This window comes from Nyctibius grandis, chromosome 6, assembly GCF_013368605.1.
Source record: "Nyctibius grandis isolate bNycGra1 chromosome 6, bNycGra1.pri, whole genome shotgun sequence".
Lineage (NCBI taxonomy): Eukaryota > Metazoa > Chordata > Aves > Nyctibiiformes > Nyctibiidae > Nyctibius > Nyctibius grandis.
In genome coordinates this window covers 81,627,961-81,651,326 of record NC_090663.1, presented here as the reverse complement: position 1 = coordinate 81,651,326, position 23,366 = coordinate 81,627,961, and the positions used below count along the sequence as shown (strand labels likewise).

General features: G+C 42.6%; 2 protein-coding genes across 2 annotated transcripts; one reads left to right on the top strand and one right to left on the bottom strand.

Moving 5' to 3' along the window:
- Positions 1 to 9,521: 9,521 nt before the first annotated feature.
- On the top strand, positions 9,522 to 13,993 carry RPL7L1 (ribosomal protein L7 like 1). The gene is made up of 7 exons (XM_068403191.1): positions 9,522 to 9,574; positions 9,716 to 9,824; positions 11,666 to 11,832; positions 12,010 to 12,147; positions 12,416 to 12,525; positions 12,763 to 12,975; positions 13,237 to 13,993. Exons 1-6 carry the CDS (start codon positions 9,534 to 9,536, stop codon positions 12,969 to 12,971), a joined length of 774 nt encoding a protein of 257 aa, XP_068259292.1. The 5' UTR covers positions 9,522 to 9,533; the 3' UTR covers positions 12,972 to 12,975; positions 13,237 to 13,993.
- A 1,096-nt stretch (positions 13,994 to 15,089) lies between these two features.
- On the bottom strand, positions 15,090 to 17,425 carry MAD2L1 (mitotic arrest deficient 2 like 1). The gene is made up of 5 exons (XM_068403192.1): positions 17,350 to 17,425; positions 17,049 to 17,195; positions 16,787 to 16,907; positions 16,048 to 16,151; positions 15,090 to 15,283 (listed from the first exon to the last, which is right to left on the bottom strand). The coding sequence occupies exons 1-5, from the start codon at positions 17,423 to 17,425 to the stop codon at positions 15,111 to 15,113; spliced, it is 621 nt and encodes a 206-aa protein (XP_068259293.1). The 3' UTR covers positions 15,090 to 15,110.
- Positions 17,426 to 23,366: the final 5,941 nt, after the last annotated feature.

Below are 23,366 nucleotides of genomic sequence, written 5' to 3'. Positions count from 1 at the left end.
AAATTCAGGTGTCCGTTCAGTTCATTACAAACAGATAACAGGGCTGCATTCCAGTGGTGCCTTCCAGGTCCTGAAGTCTCTCCGAAGAAGTGAGCTTTTCAAATTAAATCCTTATCTGGATCAAAATGAAATACAGGGGTTACAGCATATACCTGGGCTTTATGTTTTTTTTCGTGTGGTCCGTCAGCCTCACTAGGATGTGGCAAGAATATTTTGTGGCTCTTTCCTGACCTGCATGTGGACTTTTTTCATGCAGAAACCAGGGTACAAAGGGAAGGAGGAGAGAGGACCAGGGCTTGCCCTGGCGGGAGTCAGGCACGGGCTTCACTGACCCACATTCCTTCTGACACGAGAAGTAAGATCACATCGGAGCAGCATGTTTTGATAATCCATTACCCTTCGCCTTGTTATCTCTATGCTGAATCCTGCAGATAATGTTTTTCATTCAAGCTTATCTTCCAAAAAGGTAGCCAGTCTGGATTTGAAGAGAATGAGAGACAGAGAAGCCACCATTCCCCATTCTTTCTTCATATTAGATTTTAAAGTGTTTCTAAATAGAGATGTTAAGATTTTGGAAAGGGGTGAGTTTGAAGGTATTTATTTCCATTTTCTGTTGCCTGTCTAAAAGGCTGTGAGTAATGATTTTTCTTTGAGAGGGAGATATTGAAACCTAAGTTGAAGCACTTAAATTAAGCAGTATGAAAATACACAAAGCCTTTCTACGTTGGCTATATATGGAATTTGGTCCCTGCCTTTAGGAAGACTGAAAACAACTAAAATGAAAGCAACAGTATATACATAAAGTAGGTCAGATTCTTCCTTCTCCAGCAAATATAAGAGCCTTCTCTTCCTTCATAAAATCTACCTGGTTAATTAGCTTTGCCTCTTGACATAGCACTAACTCTTACATTAGGCAGTGACTTGACAAAACGGGTTTAAAAAAAGTGTGTGTGTGTCTGTGTGTGCATTTTTCAGATACAACTGCAGTGTGTCAGATGCGGAGGAGGAAGATACTGTTTTGAGAACAAACATTTGTTTGAAGCGCACCTGCACCCAAACAATTTCTTTCACTGCTGAGGTTGTGTACTGACAGGAAGGAGCTTATTCTTACTATGAAAAACTAAGACAAAATGATGATGAATCTTTTCCTTTGTCTATATAACATATCACAAAATAATTTACAGTATCGTTAGTACGTGTGTGGAGAAAATTGAAATTAGCAAGACATGCTTGTTGTCCTGCTGACTGGTTTAGAAATGGGGCCCAGTTTTTCTTTATTAGCTCTTCCTCAGTATAGTGTCTTGAGTCAGAAACTCTCCCTTAGATGTGAGAACACAGCATCGGATATATGAAGGCCTTGATCCTGCCAGGGGTTGTGGAAAACTGTCAGGGAAGAAGTAAGTCTTGCTGAGCACAGTGCAGAGAAGCAGCACAGTTGCTTTGAATTTTTGTGGTTTATTTCTGTTGAGGCATGCCCCTCATCTTATATCCCCGTACTGCTAGGTTGAGCAATGTGAAAGCTGTTTTCTTTCAAGATGAGTGAATACCCCTGCAATCTCAGTCTGTCGGTTGATTAATCAATGTTACAACTGGAAGGATGATGCTCCAAGATGCTGGAACCAAGCAATTGGGCTTCACTTGCTGCAAGTGCTCTCCACAGCTGTGGTCCAGACATTGGTACCTGGAGCTAACTAGCTCCTTGATCCTTTTCTCACTAATTTTATCTGTTCTCAGGTTTTTGGCAAATTTTGTCATCCTTCTAGCTTTCAGACAGCAGTGATAATAGATCATTGCAAGAATGGATCTGTTTATCCAAGGCTGTTTAAAGATCTGAAAAGGATACACTTCAAAAGCAGGAAAATGGGATGCAGTGCAGGTGAACAGGGGAGAAGGACATGCAGTCAGATTAAATTAGCCCTTCTTCTATATGCAAGCAAAGAAACCAATTTCTGTCTGCCTTTTCAAATAGTTTTGCTGTAATAGCAAGGGTGACTATAAAATGGGATAGATCTCAGTTAAATTGAAAGTTTAGAGGTGAGCTAGTAAAAAGGCCAGATCCACTGGGGAGGGGAGGAGGTGGACAGGGATGCATGGCTGGAACGTGAGACTCCTCCGCTTGGCAAAACCAGCTTACAGAGACAGGATGCTGAGACTGCGTGCTGCTGCGGCAGGTATCTAACCTACCATATGATTTGAATGCAATGAAAAATGTTTCAGTTGCAAATGCAAGCATTGCTGCAAAAAATTAGGAGGTTGGCACAGAATCCCAGTCTGCTGCTAGGACAAAATAAGAATGCAGTATGGTAGGAAGCAGGAGCAGTCACGGGGACTTCCTCTGCCAGAGGAAGAGAACGTAGGCAGAAAGCCTGGAACAGAACTGCCTCAGTTTTATTTCAAGGTGTTACAGATCTTGCTATGAGATTAGAACAACAAGATGGCACCGTATATGCAATGGGATTATCAGCAGGGCTTCAGACCTGATACATAACACAACCAAACCTGAGGTGTACATGTAAATACTGATGTCCTTTTAATATCCTAAATCAATATAACAGGGAAAAGTCAGGTAGCAGTACAATTAAAAGACTGACAATTTTTGAAACAACGCCTGTGCCTATAACTCTATCGCTTTTCTCATCTCCACCCAAATATAAGTATTTAAAATACTGGAGGAGAATGCAGGATCAGTTGGCCCCTATGTGGCAACACTGATTTCATTCAGTTTGGTTTTCCTTTTTTGCTGTAGTCTTGTACACCGTTGAAGCACAGGGTTTTGGCGTAGTATTGATATTTTTCTTATTTCTGGTTCATCCCCAGGGCTTTAGTTTGTTCATTTTCAGCAAACACCTTAATTGGCTTATCTGTATTAGGATTAGTGTGTGAAAGGTTTAGGATAAAAACAGACTGAGTGTTGTGGAAGAAACACCTGCACCCTTTGTAGGAAAAAATGGAGTGCATGCCTATCATAAAAACGGAAGAATAGCTGGGAGTCTCGCTGCCTGTAGAGGTAGAGAGAATACCACAAAAGTTAACCTGTTCAGGAATTGAACCTCATCTGAGGTTCCCTACCTCTTGTGCTGGAAGAAAGAGGGAACAACTATCCCACCATTTATGATTTTACAGACTATTTTATCTTCCCTCAGACACCTTTCTTCCAGCCTGAGGGTCCAGCCTATTTAACTGCTCCACAGATGGAAACTATTCCATATCTTTGATCTTTCTTTGAACCTTTTCCAAATCTGTGTTGTGGGGAGGTGAGTGGAGGTATGGGATGGACAGATGGAAGAAAGAGGATTGACCAAAGCTGTAGCATTCAAAATGTGGGTGTAAGGGGCTACAGTATGTAATGATGGTCTCTGCTTTTTTCTTCATCCCTTCTCTAATAATTTTCAATTACTATTCTGTTTGTTGTCCTAAGCATTGAGCTTGTATTTTTATTTATCTATAGTAACTCCAAAATCCTACACCTAGGCTTATTAATTACCCTAGAGCCCATCATTTCGTATATGAAGTTGTGAATCATTGCTGCTTTTTTATTTACTGATATTTATCTGCTATCTTATTGCCTTAGCACTCAACCTTATAAGGTCTTCTGCTGTGCCATGAGGAGAACCCTGCAACTATCTCCTGCCGTGCGCAGGCAGCTCAGAGTAGCTGGGGCACAGCCCCTTTCTTGGGATAAAGCTATGGGCGACCACTGACGTCCTTCAGGCTCTGTGTTTCCCTGCCTGATATTTCCTGGTCAGATATGAAGGCTCTGTATCTCTATCTTGACTAGGCAGTTGTCACAAATAATTTTAGACAAAATAAAATGTTCCAACCAAAACTTTCCCTGCATAAATTAACGGGGAAAAAAGTGAGAGGATCTGTACAGCCCTATTGCCATGCACCATTACAGCGCTCAGAACCACAGCTTCGTTTAGAGCTCGACAATGCGATCTACAAACCAGTAAAACTATTCTGCTGTGATTTCACATAAATTACTGCAGATCACTTCTCACTTATGACATTTTCATTCTCTTTTGATTGCTATTTCTGCTTGAAACAACAGCTCACTTCCCTAGTCTCCAAAACTGAACTTGTTAAAGGATTTTATGTGGTTTGGTGACAGTAACCAGAGCCATTAAGGAAGAATAATTAAATTTTTTTTTTTAAAGATAAAACTCATTGTCTACCACCCACCACCATTGTATCAGAATCATTGACATTTAGGACAGAAAGCATATCTGGGTATACAAAGCATTTCCTATTAAGTTGTCTACGCTGAAATGATAAACTTCCTAATTAGGTTATTCTATTCCATCTCTTTTTATGGCTTCCCAGTCTGTAGTATTTTTATGAATAGTTCATGCTGTGGTGTACTTATTAATATGCTTCTGCAACCTAAATGGCATAATTAGTTGCATTTTTATCTCGAAGGTTCAATTAAAAAGTAATCTAGTAGGAGGTAGGATTCCCAATTACTGAGTGTGGGAAAGACACCTATTCTGTTCTCACTGTCTTTCATCTCAGACATAATTTAATTGGGTTTTTTCCCAAATAAAATGTAGCTTTTCATCCCTGTGGAGGAAGGAGAGAGGTCATAGAGACCTGTGGAGACCATATATAATGATGTCTATTTTTACCTCCACTTTTCTTTAAAGATACAATTAAATTTCTAGTACACTCAAATTGTAGACACTGTACACTGTTTCGTAGACAAGACAGAAAAAATTCTTTTCATCGCTGTTTGTAATTGAAAAATATTAATTTTTCTAATTCAGGTTCATTAATTAAGCCTTTACAAGTACTTTAGAAGTAAAATGAAATTAATTTACATTTTATTTCTTACAAGTGTTTCACTTTGGAAGCTTGTAAATAGGTGCCACCACTCTTTTAGAAAATGTCAGAACACGTTGACAGATGTAAATCTGTAATTTAATATTCATAACATAAAAGCACTTAAAACTCCAGATATAATTTCCAAGGACAATAGTTGTGGATAGTGTGAGGTGTTTATTAGTAGTCTGCTTTTCTTCTAGTGAAGTATTCACAATAGTTATTGCAAAACTGAGCTTTCAAAGTTAGAATATTTTCCATTAATACTTGTAAATGAATTGTGCTAAAGAAAGAAAAGTAGTAATGGCAGTAGCATTTACTGACGAAACTTGGCCAGCCTCTCCGCTGGGGCAGTGCTAGAGGACTTGGTCTTGTGTACATGGGAAACTCCCCACATTAAAAGGTATTTTATAGCTGCCAAGTCTTTGCTTCTCACACAGGAGGCAGCTTGAAAAAGACAATGAAGCCATAAATGAACCAGCACATTGAGCAATAATTTCATGTTCAGTCCTACCAAGTAGGACTGTGTGCCTCTTGGGAGATGCAGCGTTCCTATCTCCCACAGATAGTCAGTTCTGGCCCAGCATGGCAAATATCCCAAAGCGGGAGAGGTTCAGAGTTGTCTGTGGGGCCATGGAAACCAGGGGGATTTCTCACAGAAATAGGTGCTCACAAGATGGGGTTGGTTATATCACAATGAGGGGGGCAAGCGACATAATCTCGCTGCAATGGGTGTGTTATTAATTATCACCCTGTTGTAGTCAATGGAGAGTTATTTTATTTACGCACTTACTTGAATCTATTTATAAGATGCATATTGCACAATATTTAGAAAGTAGCGTTTAAAATGATACTGGGTTCTAGCTCATCCAATTTCCTTTGAATTCAGTGAAAATGTAAGAACAATGCTAAGTTATTCTGAAAGGTTTTGGTGTTATTTTTTTTAACTGATTATAAATATATAGCCCCTTTTGGGGTCAAATTTGTGCTCATGTATTAGGAGGCCATATCTAGGGTCAAATCCTGAAAAGTCTTGTGATTGTACCTTGGTTATGCCCAGCAGGCTGGACTCACCATGGATACAAACGTAGTAAACATGTGGGCTATATCCAGGAGGTGTAGATCCTGTGGCTTGTATGGTTTCAATCGCTAGATTTGTTTTATACAGGTACCTGCAGCTCAGTATGGGGATGCCGTTAGTTGTAGTTTTTCAAGGAATTGTAAGGTCACAAAGTAGAGTTTTGAGGGGTTACTTGTAAAGTCTGAATAAAGCAAATCCCTTCAGCGAAAAGACAAAGGCAGAAATCTAAAATGTTAAACATTTATTTTTAAATTAATTGTTTTTTCCTCACTCATTTTTTCCAGGAAGACACAAAGCCAAAAACTTAACATTTTTTAGCCCTTTCAATCTGACATATCAAGTGGCCACTAGCTGAGGGTACATACCTATGTTAGTCTCATCCATGTCTCTGCATTATACCCAGATTACTCCTTTTGAGGCATGAAATGGATTTGCGGGATTTCTGACAAAAATGTCGATGTTAAGGAACCTTATTTTTAAAAGAATAAAAATATGCATCTATCCACAGCTTTTCACAAAAAATATTTTTGTTAAACATCAGTCTATCTCCATATGATTGTTATTTTCATGACAGTAAGTCTTGGACCACCCAGCTTTTTTCTCTGTTAAACATTGGTTTGAGTGTGTGTATAGAGTAGTTCCCGGGCCTCTTTCCAAATCATATAAACTTTTTCTTTAAAAGATCTGAAAATGAGCATCATTTAAGATCACAAGGCATTTTCCCCATTAAAATGTTCCCAAGATTAGATCATGGTTTGGCAAAATAAACAGAATTTAATTCTTTGGCTCTTTTTAGAGGGAATTCATTACAGATAGATTTCAGATTGGGGCACGGTTCGCTGGCAAGAGTGATAGACTTCAAGCGTGGCTCTTCTGCTGTTTTGAAATGGCACACAGTGTCAACAGAGATTTTGTCAGGGTCACTTTGTCATCCGTAAAATATTCCAAGTTTTATTTATAAAGGCAAGCAGCTCAGACAAAGCAGGACCTAAGCATTCTGAGAGATACTTATTTTTTTTTAAATTCTTTCTTTCCCGAGTGGAGAAAAAAACTTGCCCATTCTCAAAAGATATCTGCAGCGTTTGGATTTTGATCTCTCTATTCAACCTTTCAAACACCATCTCCTCAATACAGCATAGAAGACCTGCTGTATCTAGTATCAAAAGGTAACATGCTTTGCTAAAAAATATATACTGATTTTTTTTTTTTTTTAATTTTGAAATGAAAGCGTAAAAATCCTCCATGCAGTACAGGGCTTTACCTGTCATTCTGAATGACCTATAAACTAGGAGAAATTATTTAATCCATCACTGACGGATGGTGACTATCGTAAGCATGCAGTCATTGGATTTGTCTGTGACACTTGATGAAAATCTCAGAAAATGTAAGGCCTTGTCAAGAAGAAAGGAGAGAACAGGAGTTCAGAGTGCTGAAGGTCAGTTTACAACAGCTTACTATCTAGGAAAGTGAGAATATTTTTCTTGAGTAACCCTGCAAACAAGGGCATTTGAATAGCCATTCATTAACATAACTATTAGTTAAAGTTTAACAAGTCAGCCTAGGTATGCTGCTATGCTGTGTGACATTTCACAGCAACAGTGCTTGAAATATTTACTTATTGTTTCCTTACCATTAATAATGAAGTATCTGAGATCCTGTTTGCATTTCCCTTCTGTTAAACGGAGCACATTCATTTGTAGCTTTAAATGGGCCACATTTTCTGTTGTGAGCTATCAGAGATTTCAGTGATTTTTATATGGAGCAGCTTATCCTAATGTCAGAGTGAAATACATGTAGTTATGAATTTGTTTCTAGTTTCCTCAGTGAACATTTCATATGATTTATTTCATAAGCTCGTTGCTTTCTGTCTCATAATCCAAAAGGTTGCATCAGAGAATAGTCGATAGGAAGCTGGGTTTGCTCACCAAGAGGTGTATTCTTTGCAGAGCATATGCCTGAGCAGGTACTGGAATCTGGGATCATGTTTCTAAATACAGATATTCAAGTTTTAGGTGTCAAAATAGAAGAGGCCTAATTTAGAGTGTCATAAAGGTTTGCAGCTTCATTGAGATGAGCAGTTAAACCCTGGCAGCACTGAGGTTTCTAGTGAAAGGCTCAAGCTCTCAACTGTTAAATTGAAGAGGAAACTCTGATGGGTGTAAATCAGATTGATTAGAGATGCAATGAAAGTAACAAGTCCAGTGTATAGGCACACATCCCTCTTCTACCCTACATGGCGAAGAGGAGGCAGCGGAACGTGAATACCACCTGATCAGATGCAACAACATCTCCTTAGTGTGAGGCTATGGCACCATCTACGGGTGAGATGGCTGTCCAAACCACTTGTCCCAACTTCCCCTTCTCTCAAAGGCTTACAGCTCTGCACAGCAACTCCCTATCCCCAGACCATTGCTCCATAACCACCCTGCTCTCCAGCGCAGCTGGACATGGTGTGCTGCCTCTTCACACCATCCCTGCCGCCTGGGAGGTGAGGCAGTCCCTCTTCCCTCTCTACAGGACCCTGGCCACGTTTGAGATCCTTTCCTCAAAGGTGGCTGTGACCAGCTGCCCGCCTACTCTTCAGGTGCGCTATGCAGCCCAGGAGTCCTGGCTTGGGTGTACTTGGTCCTTCAGACAGGACCTGCTGTTTGGGGCAGGAGCTCTGCACTTGGAAGCCACCAGGGAGGGACAGAAAATGGCCTGTTCCTCCTGGTGAAGCTCCCCAGAGCATTCAGGCGAGGGGATGAAAGACAAGCTCTTTCTAAAAGGCTTTTTCTCTGTCACAGGCCTCTGGCATGGTGATATGTCTCTCTTGCACCAGGAGAGCTGGGGAGAGGGACATGCCGGAGCCCGAGAGTGTCTTCTGGACATGGCACAAGCTGCCGGGGGCAGTAGTTAGATCCGGGGGCCACTGCTCTGCAAGCCCATTATTTCCATTCCTCAGTGCTCACAACAGGGCTAACGTTGGCCTCGGTATCTTTTAAGCCGGGTGGAGCAGCAGAGAGGGAAGGTGCTTAAGCCCTGCAGCACCGTCAAACCGGGATGCCGCGGTGCTCTCCCATGAAACAGCAGCGCGTCCGAGCCTGAGGCAGAACCTCTGTCCTGGCCACCCCAGCAGCTGTCTCTGCTCCACCGCGGCCTGTTTCTGCCGGGGACCAGCGAGGTGTACGGGAGCAGGGGGCTCCCATGGTGCCAGGCTCTGGCCTCCCCTGCCCCGGGTGTCACCGCGGCACGGACAGAGGCTGCTGCACGGGCTGGAAGAGCTGAGGGGGTTTATGGACACCGCCTTTGCTTTTTAAAAATTTTTATTATTATTTTTTTCCCCTCCGGCCTTCTTTGGGAGCTTTGAAGCGCGGCAGAGAAGGCACCCGGTTTCAGAGCGGTCCCTGCTGGCGGCGCGGGCCTTGCTTGCCAGGCTTCACAGTTCGTTTTTAGGCTTTCACCGAGCCGCCCTCTCCTCCGAACCCCTTCCCGCAGACAGCACAGCCTGGACAACACAGTCGTCCCTTCCCCTCCCCGGCCAAACGCCTCCGTGCGCTTCAGGTCCGTTGGGGAAGGAGGGTGCAAGCCGAGGAGGAGCTGCGGGGAGCCGCGCCCCCGGCACGGCCGCCGTGACACCGCCCCGCCCCGGCGCATGCGCGGCAGCGGCAGCCCCGGCGCCATGGCGGAGGAGGAGTGAGTGCGGCGGAGCGGCGGGTCGCGAATCTGCCGCCATCCGCGGGGACTGCGCGGTCGCGGGGCGGACGGGGGGGCGGTCGGGGCACGGTGGGGTGCTGCTGAATGTGACCGATGTGACCGGCTTGTCCCGCCCCGCAGGCCGAGGCGGCGGATCCCGCTGGTGCCGGAGAACTTGCTGAAGAAGCGGAAGGCCTACCAGGCCATCAAGGCCACCCAGGCCAAGCAGGCGCTCCTCAACAAGCGGAAGGTGGGGGCGGGCCGCGGGGGGGTCCCGGGGCGGCGGTCCCGGCCCGGGGGTGCAGCCGGGGCGGAGGAGTGTGCGTTGTCTGCGGGGGGCGGCCGGCTGGGAGAGCCCGGCTGTAAGGAGGTGAAGGCCGGGGTGGGCCTGCAGTGCCGCTGCAGCTGTCCGTGCTTGTGTTTCGGAGCGGGGAATCGCAATTCCGTGCAGTGGTACAAAAGTGATCTGCTTTGCCTGGGAGACGGCTCGTTGCTGAGGCTCTGTGTTGATACTGTGATGATCCTCTGGGTTATCTCTGAGGGGAAGCTTGAGTTCATCAGTTATTGAGCATCTCCCCCATGTGTCTCTGAGCCCTGTAAAGAGGACAAAACTTTTTGGCTTGTTACACTGAAACACAAATTTATTGAAGACTCTGAGTTGTTCCTCTTATGTCGGTGATTACCAGGGCAGGTGTATGGTGAAATGTACCGCTGATGAGTTGTGTGCACTACCATGGGATTACGCTGTCTGAAACTAGTTCACCTTTGTGTTGTAAACCCTTTGTGGAGACAGTGTGCCTTTCTCGGAGTGCATTTAGGGTTACCTATTGTTAGCTAAATAAATCTGTTAGCGTATAGACAGGTCATCGTGAAGCCTTTTTCTGCGCGTAGGGTGGCACACGTTGCTAATGCAGAGACTCCCTGTGTGCAGAGTGTGGTTTCCAGTCTGGCAGAGCACAGCAAACCTTTCTGCGTCAGAATTTGAGACCTGTTCTGCTGTGTCTCAGCTAATACAGCAGGTGCCTGTCTTGGAAGTGGCTTAAAGCTTTCCCAGCGAATCAGTTTCTGTGGAGTTGGTGGGATTATGTGCAAAACTCCTGACATTTTTGTTAGATATTGTGTTTATGTTTTTAAACATGTGAACAGCTTGCTGTATTTCCAAGATGGAAGCGGAAGCATAAGCAATAACCTTAAACAGCCACCTTTTAAGATTCTCATTAGAAAAATGAGCCTAGTGATGAGATTTATATCAGGTCTACGTGCTTTATTCAGACCAATTTCATGGGGGATTTACAAGGTGAAATAGGACAGAAGACACATAACGCGAGATACTTTAATTTTAAAATGGCCTAATAATTTAGCCAGTAGTGTATGTGAAACATTATTGGGTGACTGCCATGCACATTCAGCTCCTATTCACATGAGAAAACACTGATTTAGGTGGATGTACTTCCTGAGCTAAGGATAGGCATTTAAACATCTTTTTAGTTTAAAAAAAGCTTTAATTTTTCCCATAATTCTGAAAAGATTTTTTTTTTCAAATGAGCTGGGTGTTCTGTGTTTAAATTAGTAATACTTAATAATTATTTGAGTGCTTGGATTTTTTTTGTGTGCGTGCCTTTATAGAAAAGGATTTTAAACCCAGTTATTTTCTGTTGGATGGTAATTTTGAGTTACACTAGGGTGTTGCTGTAGCATATTTTACACAGCTACATATGTTGTTCCTGGCTTTCCCAGTGACTGGCTGAGCTGTGTATGTAGTTGTGAAAATCTGTCTGTGGCTGTAATGCTTCCATGTGATTTCTTCTGTGCCTAGAAGTATCCTGGGTTTTGCTCTGGTTTTCCTAATTTTTTTTTTCCTGGGGAAAAACTTTGTTCACTGTTCATAAATCATAGCTAGCTGCTTGTAAATTCATATGTTGTCCCTCAGTTCTGTCTCCCTTGGGCTTAGATTATCAAATTTATTTTCTTACTGCCTCCAAAACTGAAAGAGCATATAGTTCATCAAGTTCTGGATTTCATTTGGCCTTTGAGATGCAAACCTCTCAGACTGTTGGGAAGGGTGATAATTTATTATCCTTTTGTCTTTAGCACCAGAAGGGGAAACAAATCCAGTTTAAACGCCTTGAGGCTTTTGTTCGAGATTCATGGCGCAGACATCGAGATGACACCCGGCTGAGGCGCATGGAGCAGAGACCTGGACAGATCGTGGCTGTACCTCAGGAGCACAAACTCGCCTTTGTTGTGCGGATTGTAGAGTAAGAAACTTTTGTTACTCCTTACCTTTATTATCGCTGCTATTTGTAGCTGTCCTATCACTGCTAAGCAAAGGAAGGGTGATCAACCCAGACATGTCTCCTTACAGGTAATCTGAGACCTTTTGTTGTTGTATTAGAGGAACATGGTTACTAATAGTATTTTTTTTTGTGCCTCAGTATTAAGGGAGTGAGTAGGAGGGTAAGAAGAGTGATTGAGTTGCTGCGGCTGAGAAAAAATTTCACTGGAACATTTGTTAAACTGACTCCTTTATCGCTGAAGATGCTGCGGATTGTGGAACCTTATGTGGCGTGGGGGTGAGTACCAGTCCTGTGACTTGATAGTAGCTTGTATGTAAATATCATAGCTTTTTGATTCTCCATCTGGTATCACAAGTTCATAGCTGGCTTTCCCAGTAATGGTAAAAACTTTGTCAACTTTATATCTAAAACTTGTTATTGTCCCTTTTCTCATTGTTCTAAACATAACTTGGTTGTTTTCCCACCTCTATACGAAGGAGTAGGATGGGACTTCCCACTGTATCATGTCTCTCCATCACAGAATCTGATTTTTGTTTTTGCACAGACACCCTAACCTGAAATCTGTACGAGAGCTCATCCTGAAACGGGGTGAGGCCAAGATTAAGAAAAAGAGGATGCCTCTGACAGACAATATGCTGATAGAGGAACATTTAGGTGAGGAAGATGATGAGAAAACAAAGTGAATCAAGGGAAGAGGCAGATGTTGAGAGGTTGCAATCTGACCTAAGGGGGAAGAGAGAAAAATCTTACAAGATGCATATATGAGGACTGGCAGTTCTGGAGTAGTGTGAGGAAAGATAATACCGTTTGGCATCTCATGTATGTGTTGTTTGTGGGGAGCTTTTTGTTTTGTTGGGTTTTTAAAATTTTTTTAAATTTTATTTTCTGCAGGGAACTGTGGTATTATTTGCCTGGAAGACCTTATTTATGAGATCTACTCAGCTGGTAAACATTTCAAAAAAGTCACAAACTTTCTATGGCCATTCCATCTGTCAGTGGCTCGCCATGCGTCACGTAACAAAGTGGGTTTCCTCAAGGAAATGGGTAAGCCTGGCTGCAGAGGCGAAGCGATCAACCAGCTTATACGTCAGCTGAACTAGGCAGGTGAGGAATGCCTGTTGTGTAACTTCTAAATCTTACCCTTTATCCGCTTTCGTAAGAGTAACTGTACTGTCATCAGAGATGAGGGGGGCTTTGTTTTTGGTTCTTCACTCTACAGAAGTGACCCTCAAAGTAGGGGAAACTGATGAAGAGTGTGGGTCCCATTAGGTATTAGCAGATCCTACTGGACACCTCCATAAAGGCTTGACTTCTGGGAGATTGCATTAATGTGACTGGTTTTTTTCTTTCTTTCCTGTTCTGCAGGGTCTTTGTGAAAACTTCAGGATTTATAACCTGTTCCTTTTCACACGTAGTTTTCATGGACATTATCTCTATGCAATGATATACTACATCTCTTGACTGTTGGTGCCTCTATAAAAAAAGAAATATACAGATGATGATGATGGAGGCGGACTTTGGGCTGGTCCTTCTTGAAGAAGATAAATAGCGTTTGGTACAAGAAATAAGTGACTTGAACTTCCCGGAGCAATCTGACTTCTGCCTTTCTGTAAAACAAGTCTTTTTTTATACTCATTACTGCTGGCTCTGTACCCGTCACCTCCTGATCTCATCTTTGATACAAAGCAGTGGTTGTCAGTTCCTGATTTAAATTTCTCTTACAGTTGGCTTGCACTCACTGCTTTGATCCCATCCTCCCCAGAGGAAGTGCTTGAAGTTGCACTCCTTGAAGTGCACCTCCTTTTGGGTGTAAAGGGGCAGTGCAGTCACCTGTTTATTGCTGATGGGCAGAAGAAAACCCTAGGTATTCCTCTGTTACGGCAGTGCAAGCCCTAGTAGTGAATAATATAACTTTTTTTTAAGTACCTAGATTGTATTTATTTTAAAAACCCGTTATTTTGTGCTACTGATTTGCAAAAGGCTGCCTTTTCGCTTCTGCTAGTTTGGGACTGCTGGAGAGAGCTATTTCCTGGTAGGAAAGCCCAGAAACTTTGGAATATGGTGATGGGAGTACATGTAATCCATGTTTTTTAAATAAACTTTTGAAATTCCACTGTTAAAACAGGAAGAGTCATATATCACTCTAGAAGAGTGGGAAAAGTTAAATACTCTGGCTGAAGTGAATTCAGTGAAGGAAATTAACAAAACCACGGAAGAGCCTGAAAGTTTTATTAATAAAGTTTTAAATCCCTCATTTCTCCCAGTACGAAAATGGGTGAAGAATGCAGGATGAGTTGTATGCTGTTTAACAAACATGGAAGGCAACAGTGCGCTTAATCGGTAGGTCACTGTGACGATTTATACTGTTATTTGAAGACGTAAGTGGGGGCAAAGTGTTAATCCATGAAGGGATTTCATATTGACTCTTCAGCACTTGCTTTGAGACAGTTAAAGAACAAGGGAAGTAGGATGCTTTTAGGGTATTAGTTCTGTGACAGTTATAAACTAAGATGTAGCATTCATAAAACCATCTAAAATACAAAGTACTACAGACTCTGAATTAGAGAACACTATACAATTTCAAGCTTTATTCTGTAAAACAAGAATACAAACATAGAAAATGCTTGACAGACACTAGAGACATAAACTGACTTAGAACACCACCCTCCCCAGAACCTAGAGTCCAGTGGTTGTTAATATACAAGGCTTCATCTATTTAAGATTTTCCTGATAAACAGCTGCTTTCATTGTAAAGAGTAACTTCAGAATTTTTGATTCATTGTAGGATTGTTTCGGCTAATAAAACAGCCCAGGCTTTTAACATGAAGAACTGGCATGTCAGGAGAGAGATTTTTTTAGTGCCAGAGAGAACTGAAGCCTGCTAATAGAATGCAGTTTATTATAATCTTAAAATACTAAATTATAGGATCTGAACACAATTCTAGCAATTAATCCTAGCTTTCGGCAGTTTTTCTAGTGAATGGGGTAGTTTAACACACCATTAGTTCAGCTCATAGAGTTAAGTCAGAACTGAACTATCAAATACCTTATTTAGTCTTCTTTAAAAACAATGGCAGCTTAGTCTACTGTTACACCACATTATCAGAGACAACCACGTTGCCTTTTTTCTGTATCATACTTCAGCAAGAGCAACAGTAACAATGTGTTCATGACTTAGCTGCACTATGAACAGAAACTGTACAAGGTGACAGGCTATATACAAAACTCCCCCCTACGTCTTAGGGGAGGGGATCCTTTTTGTAAGCCACCATACTATTTACTTTGTGGATTGTAGTAGTGAAGGAACGAAGACGAACCTCTTCTGAATTGGCTATGAATTGTGGTCCTGACTCTTCCCACTTTTCTGGCACCGCCAAATCTTTATCTGTGTATATCAGCAAGTCAAAGGCACCTGTAAGCAAGTGGGAATAAATTAAGAGTAATGCAGGCATAAGAGGGCATGTTTGAAGTTAAAGTGCATCTTCTAGAACTTGAGACATGAACCAAGGTTCTCAGAAATTACAGTGGTAACTAAAATAGCTACACATGAATACAACCAGGACTTGTTTTCATCTTTTAACTACTATTTCTTTTCACATAGCTAGTTTTCTCAAGTGTGATGTTTATTTTTTTTAAACATGCTGAAATGCTGTGGAGCTGAGCTCTATGTAACACTTCGTATGAACTGAATGGTTATTTATACAAGTCTGTCTGCAGCTAGAGTCACAAAAGAATTTATTATTTATGAAAACTTATATTCCTCAGAGTACACATACTACTATCATTAAGTTAAGTTACCCCAATTTCTGTCCTTTTGACAAAAAAGCTAAGTATTTTGGGGAGAAAGTACCACTAGTCCCTTTAAATGAAGTTGCTCAAAGTTCTTTAACAAGAGATGACATACAGTATTTACATTTGCAATTATTTTTACTGTGTTACTACTTACAGAAGTAAATTCTTAAAAGTATTTGATGCAACAGTTTTCCATACTGTACACAATTGCAAGAGACATGACCTCAGTCTAACACAATGCTGTCTCAGAAATGTGATGGTATATGACATATAATAATTAAAAAACCTCAGAAAAATCAGCAGAAAATATTTTCTAAAGTGGAAAAGTTGTTGAGGTTTTCCAAAAGAAATGTTTGGTTTCTATAGTGAAGTTAGGATACTCACAGGCAGTTTCCAACAGTGGCAGAAAAGTTACTGTGGCAGTTATTTGTCTGATAACAGATCGAATTTCCTCCTGAATAACTTTCTGAGATTTTTCTCGTGGTGCACTGGAAAAATAGGAGAACTCTGTTAAGAAAGCAAGCTTCTACTAGACTGACAGTTTTCTTTAAATACAGTTCTCTCTGGTAAGTTCTGTTGGTTTGTTTGCTATAGTATTTTTTATAGTAGTGACTCTCTTTTAAGCCCTAGGTAGACAAGCTTAGAGAAGTTAAGCAATAGTTGGTTTCTCTTTATTGATGTTTGTGAAACTTCACAGTATTTGCAAGGACTGTTATATTTATTCTCAGCCCAGAATGGATGAGAACGTTTTTGCATAACAGCAGGAAAGCAGTAGTTCTGTAGGGCAGGGACCTGGTTACAGGATTTTCTATACTTTGTTGAAGATTAAAAATCAAGTTTTGATCTGATGCTTAAAAAAAAACCCCAAACAAAACCCAAAACAAAAAACCCCACACCTGAGGATTATGTATGCTTCAATCATATAATGACTAGTTTACAGACAAACAGAAGGAACAGCAGTAAGAAAGGTAGCAGGTTTGGTAAGGTTTGATGCTCATACCGAGAAAACACACTCTCATCTGCTCTGAGGAACCAGAACAGTGCTGATGCACATGGCGTTTATCTTGTGCCTGCACAGCTGCTAAGGAAGAGCAGGCACAGAGGAACACACACTGTTACTCACCTCTCATCCTTTGCAGTTTTGTCACACTCTATGTCAAACTGCCACCGCTCCAGAACCTCATCGTTTTCGATACTCGAGATGACCACCACCAGGCGCTGCACGATGCACTTGTACAGCCACTCTGAAAGAAGCCACAGCGGTGCGAGAGAGATCAGAAGCATCAGCATAGACACAACACGGAGGGCACGGCAGCCTCCCGCCAGCGGCACCCCCTTGGCAGTTCCAAGAGGCCCCCTCAGCTCCACCCCCCCGGCCCCGCCACCTTTCATCTGCTCCACCACGTTGTTGAGGTAGTTCTTCAGCTGGGGGTCGGTGGTGACGAGGAGGGTGAGCCCGTACTTCTGGACGCGGGTGAAGGTCTCGTGGGGGTAGATGCCCCGCTGGTAAAGGATACTGTTGATCCCGTAGGCTGCAACACACGGGAGGGGGAAAGGGGATGTGTGTGCGTGAGGCGGCCGGCCGGCCCCCCCACCGGCGGCCATGTCGCCCCGCGGGAGGCCTCCCTCCCTCCCTCCCTCCTTCCCACCCCGCTCCCCGACGTGTCCCCCCGCGCAGCTCCTTACAGAAAAACTCGGCGACGATCTCAGCGCTGCCCCGCAGGGTGATGCCCTGCTGCTCCCGACCGAGCTGCTGGGCCATGGCGGCTGCGCGGCGGCGGCCGCCGCTTCCCCGCCGCGCGGTTCAAACCCAGCCCCGCCCCGTAACGTCACTTCCTGCCGCCTCAGCTCGCCGCCGCGCACGCGCGCCAGCGAGCCCGCGCCTCCCCCTTCCCGCGTGCGCCAGACCGTCGGGGCGTGTGTGGGTGCGCGTGCGCCGCCCGCTGGGGCGTGTGTGGGTGCGCGTGCGCGGCGGGCGGCCGAGGGCGGGAGGGGCGCGAGGCGGTGAGGCCGCCACACCGGCTGAGGGGAGGGACTCGCACCTCGCCCCGCCGGCCCCCGCGGGTCTTCCCGTAGGGGCTGCCGTGCTGTTATCGGTGGAAGCGGCTGTCGGGGGCAGGTTGGACAGTTACCGGTTAGAAATAAAAGTTTTTTACGCGTTAAACACTCCATCAGCTCGAAGTGCCGCTGCGCGGGGCCGAGCCGACACCTGTGGCGGGGCTGAGGGAAGCAGAGGGTGGAGCGAGCGCTCGCCGTGGAAATGCTGCTGGGAGTTCGGTGTCAGAGTTTGTTTTGATGCGTTCGTCCATATGAAGGCGCTTTTGAACGTAAAAATTATGCTTTCCAGGTATGAAATGAATGAAGCAAGTACCTCCTTTATGGGTGATTTTTGGTAGTGTTCACTGTATAAATCATGTAGTAGCTATCTAAAATTAAAACGGTCTATTGTGCAAGCACTGCCAGAAGGCGGGCAGGGAGAACCTGGGAAAGCGGGATGAAACAGACGCTTTCTCCTTAAATCCGTGGGTAACACAAAAATAAAGGGATTAAGAAACATTTAGAAAGGCAGGGAACCCACAAGCTCACCGCCCTGGATATACCCACCCCTGCTGTCAGGCTGCCACTGTGAAGGGCAATTGCTAGTTGGTCAAAGCACTTCAATTCTCTTGTTACAGGGACACCAGGGAAGACACTGCAACTAGCCGTGACTATCTAACGGAGGAAACTCTGGCAGAGGTTAACAGGTAAGAGAGAGAGAGAGTGAAAAAGCAGGTAAATGTTAGGTGTTGAAATATTTAGTGTCGTGAGGAGGGAAAGCCATAGTTGTCTGGGATAGTAACCATGTGGTCAGCTAGTAGGCTGATAAAATCTACCGGCAAGTAAGTGAAAAGTGAATGGATTTGTTGGGCATGGAAAAGCTGAAAATGAAATCCTTCCTTGAATATGATTTTTCTGAAGTGTCTGGAATGAATAGGTGTTACTATCTAAGACATACCTGTATAAGGTGCCTGTATTGACCTTGAAAGAAATTGATCAGAACAGCCTTAAAATGAAGTGATGTTCAAAACAGAGGTATTTTAAACCTAGGATAAAAACCGTATGGTCATTACATAGCGCAGTAGGCCAGCTGCTAAAAGAGTGAATTGATGGTGCGATTGCTTATTTTGTTATAATAAAGTACTTTTTGTCAAAGGTAAGACTTTCTGTTGGTTCCAATTTTTGTGCTAAGAGGAAGTACAGTTTGCTTCAGGGTTCATGCTGCTGTGATTAAAACAAATAGTATAGTCCTGAAATCATGTGCTGAACTTCTGAAAGGGTCTGAATAATTTAGTTGTTAACCTAGAGAACTTTATTCTGGGTCTTGATCACTAGTGATTGTGTTATACTTTAGTCTTCTGAATAATATATTTTCTCGGTGTATTTCAAAGCCTATGGTAATGGAAGCGTTTTTCATCCAAAGCCCAGCTTTTAAAAGCTAGATAGCTGGGAATATCAGCTGTTTTGCTTCAAACCTCATGTACGATCATGCTCTTACTCGTCTATCCCAAAATGGTCTCAACCTCCTTTTTTTTTATTTCCCACTTGGCTTTTCATCCATTTTGCTTCTGCTGACGTTTTTGGAGAGCTGCTCATTTTTCTGATAAATGTAAGAGCTTGAAAGCCCTGTTGCATGAGGCCAGGCAATAGTAGAGCTTATGATTGATATTTACACATTTCTTCTCCAGCTGTTTTACTGTTAAAACCAAATGGAAGAAAAAAATCCAAAAGTGTCTTGGTTTACCAAATTCATTTCACTGTATTTCAGTGTAGATGACTTGAAGATCTGTTGTTGGTATGACCAGGTGTCCTGGTTTTGTGGTGATAAAATTACAGAATCACTTTTCTGCTACATGTTGTTTCAGTTTGTGGCCAGCTGTGGTGTGGTGATCAAGGCCATTAGCAGTGAAAGCCAGGGCAGCTGCCCCAGGCTGGCCCACAGGTGTGTTCTGTAACATTAATGTCAGGTTCACCATAAATGGGAGAGCTTCGTGGGGATGGGGGGGGTCTTTGCTCTCTTCTCGTTTTCTTAATGGTTGCTATCACTGAGGGGACTTGCCACCACTCTATGGGGTAAGTATAATTTTGTGTCTTTTAGTATTGATATTGGTTTTCTTATTTTATTAAATCTGTTTAGATTTCAACCCATGAGTCTCTCTCCTTTTTCTAATTCCCTTTCTCTGTTGGGGAGGGGAGATTGGGTGATAGAACAGCTGGTTATTGTTTAGCCCTGGGTGCGGGCTAAACAGAGACACCAGGCAGATATGCTTGTCAACAACAGACTTAATTGCATCTTCTGTATTTCTCCCAAGACTCATGTGGGAGGTACTGAGAGGTGGTGGTGATCCCCAGTACCTCTGTTAAAACTCAGAGCTTCCTTCAGTGGACCTGGCACATGGTATTTCACAGAGTTTTGGATCACTTCTCTATCCCCAGTTCTGTATTGCAGTTAACACTTGTTTCTGCCCTGATGTGCCCTCCCCTGGCAAAAATAAAAAACCAACACCTTTGCATTTTGGATATTTAGTTTTTCTCTCTCTTTGGGGAAATACATTTCCCTTTTACAACGTGTCACTACTTTTCTTTACATTTCTTATATATACAGCAATGTAATCTAATGGTAAGAGCTGCATGTTTTCAATACTTAAGAATTTCTTTTGTGGCACAAAGCTCCTAGTATTTCACTTTATCTTTTAACACATTATTTTTCTGGGGCAAATTCATTAGTTTTGAAAAGTTCAGTCTTTTAAGTCCATGAAGTAGTGTCTTTCTTTTCCTTAACCTTTGCCATTTCTTCTACTAGAATGTTCATCTTCACCTCTCTTTTTCTTCTCATGTCATCGAGATGTTCCTCTTCTTCCCCTCACCAATAATTCACTTGCTTGAAGGTTAGTTATTTGACAATGTGTGTTTGCTGCTTTTCCCTTCATGTTCTCTAATTATCGCCTTTTGTTTCTCTGTTACAAGTCCTAAGCTCCACTACACTAGTCTTCATTTTCTTCACTTTGTTTAGGTCGGTGTCACTCAGCTTCTCTGCCAGGTCAACCCAATATCCCCCAACCAAGGCACCCAGGGAATGTGTGATTACCTGTCATGTAACTAATCTGTGGTCACCACTTGACTGTAGCCCAGCCAAGTGTGATGGGGACGTATATACATACGTCCTTTTGTCATGTTACTGAACGGGCATGCTGCATATGATGATGGTGCCTATAGTTTGTGTTGAGGGCATGTCCAGCTACATGACAGGAGGAAGGCTGCGGGGCTTTTGCAAGGGAGAACAGCAGGGAGACTGCTGTGGGTTAGTGAATGATTTGTGCGGCTGACAGCCTGCTTCCTGACCAGCTCTGAGGGGCTCTCAGGAACGAAGGTGACAGGCTGAGTTATATGTTCTGGCGCACCATGAGCTGGCTATCCTTGCTTTAATTATCTCATGCTAAAACCTTAATTTTCATAAGGAATGTGAAATCCCAGTCGTATTTAATTTAGGTCTCTTAACGATTCTGTAGTCATTGCTCTGTTTCTCAGTTACAGCTAGATGTTATGACAGAATTTTTTTTGGTTCCCTTTCTGTGGAAGGAAATGTCCCCTGTTTAGCTTGGCTTTTCTGCAACATTTAATGATTGCTTCCCCATGGTAATTTTCAATGAACCTGGGACAATCCAAATCACTGGTATGCCTTTGCTTTTTTTAAGGCAACTCAGGTCACATTCCCATAGTCATTCAGCAGACTAGACGACATAATCCACTTGTAGAGCTCATTCCCATTTTTTTTTGTTTCTTTTACCCTCAGGATGATGTGGACAGGTCTCTCCTTCCAGCACAGCAAAATAGTCGATAAAATGATCTGTTCTGTCCGCTATAAAAGCCCTCATATCACATTAACAAATTGTCATATTAAGCCTCAGTAAAACCAGTTTTTCCTGTGCGGAGAAAGGAAGTCTTACCGTGGCTGACAGAGCCTTAGTGTTTCACCTTTTCTGGTAGATCTCAAGCTCTTTTGAGTCATTTCTTCCCACACTTTAGGAGGAGATTCTGTACTTAGGAGCCATAGAAATAGCTAGCCCTTTTGCCTTCTTCCCTCCTATTTTCTGTGCATCGCTTTGATTCTCCTTAGGGTTTTAGAATGCCGCCCATCCCTGTAGTTGCCGGAACTCAAAATTCATGGCAGATGTTGAGCTCGTTCTTGTTCTGCAGGTTAGACTTTTTATTCCCTCCCTTCCTCAGGTCACGTGCTGGGTGAGGCAGTACTCAGTTGGCTGAGCTACCATGATTTTGGGGGAAACTGTTACTTTTCTTTATCAGCTGTTTAGTTTCTGTGCTATAGGAGGGTGTGACATTTGGGTGGTTCCCAGGGAAAGCTTTTCCTGGACGTGGGGTAGGCCACCACCACAGCAAAGTAGCATCACTGTTCCTTTATGTACGAGTTACTTTAAAATCTTATAAGTCTTTAAATCACTTTGCTATCTTTAAATCACTTTGCTGTGTGTGAGCTTCTTTACTGCCTTCCATTGTGGCTTCACGGCTCTCATCCAGGATTCCTTTGGTGATTTCTTATTATCTGGAATTAACTGTAGAATTAATGTAAAATACTCCACTTTTTGTCAGGCATTTTATTACCAAGCTCATTTTGTTTTCGTTGTTGTTGAAGTTTGTTTTCAATAGTCTTTGTAGCATTAAAGTTTGCAGGATAAGTATAGGTGTCTTGTGTCAACTGTCAAAACACTATAACATTTATTTTCAAGTTGGCTAATGCTATGTTTGAAAACATAAACCATGAGATATTATTACAAACAACAATACTGTGTTCTTTCACCAACAGCAATGAAAGAGTGGTGCAACTGGGGAATATTGTCTTGAATTTTAAGTATTAATTAAAAGAATTTGATTTTAAAATGAGTCAGTATGGGCTAATAAGCTGCACTGTAACTTCTAATATGATGAGTAGCCTTCTCAAAGAGACCTCCTCATTTTGGTTTTGAACACTGTGTAGAAATTTTTAAAATTAATTTTCATTTTAAATGTTATCAGTGGTACTGAATGTATTCTGAAGTTAGACTTAGGTGACTACTTATTTTTTCTAGAGAATGAAAGATATTTGATGTTTCCTTATTTAAGCCAATGTAAGAACACTATTTAACTTGAAAGTAGCTACATCCAGATACTGGCTGCCTTGTACAGTGAAGTAATTTTTGTGGCTTTTGAGAGTTTTGAAAGCTACTTCTGTGGAACAACATTCAATTCTCTCTTTCTGTCCCTCTTTTCTCCCCACCCCCCGAAGATCTGACATTTTTCTAAAGGATAGATAGGAAAAAAATTAGTGAGATACTTGTGATGGTTTTACCTCTCAACTACCGGGAGATGGCACCAGGCACATATATTATCGGCACCCTTTCAATTTAGTCTTGAACTACAGCGAGTTCATTTTACTGTTACGTAGTTTAGCCAAGTTTTAGATGCATTTCTTTTGCTAGTTTTTAAAACATTGTTCCAGAATGAAGGAAATATTTAGCTTGATGCCCAGTTTTGATGTTTACCTTTGGTTGCTGTTGCACTAAAGACAGTTTAACTGATGAACAATTATTTTTAAATGTCTAAAGTGAAGACAGGAATCTTATTTCAGAATCAGAAAGAGCAGAACTTGAATGAGCTTTCCGTGCCTTGAA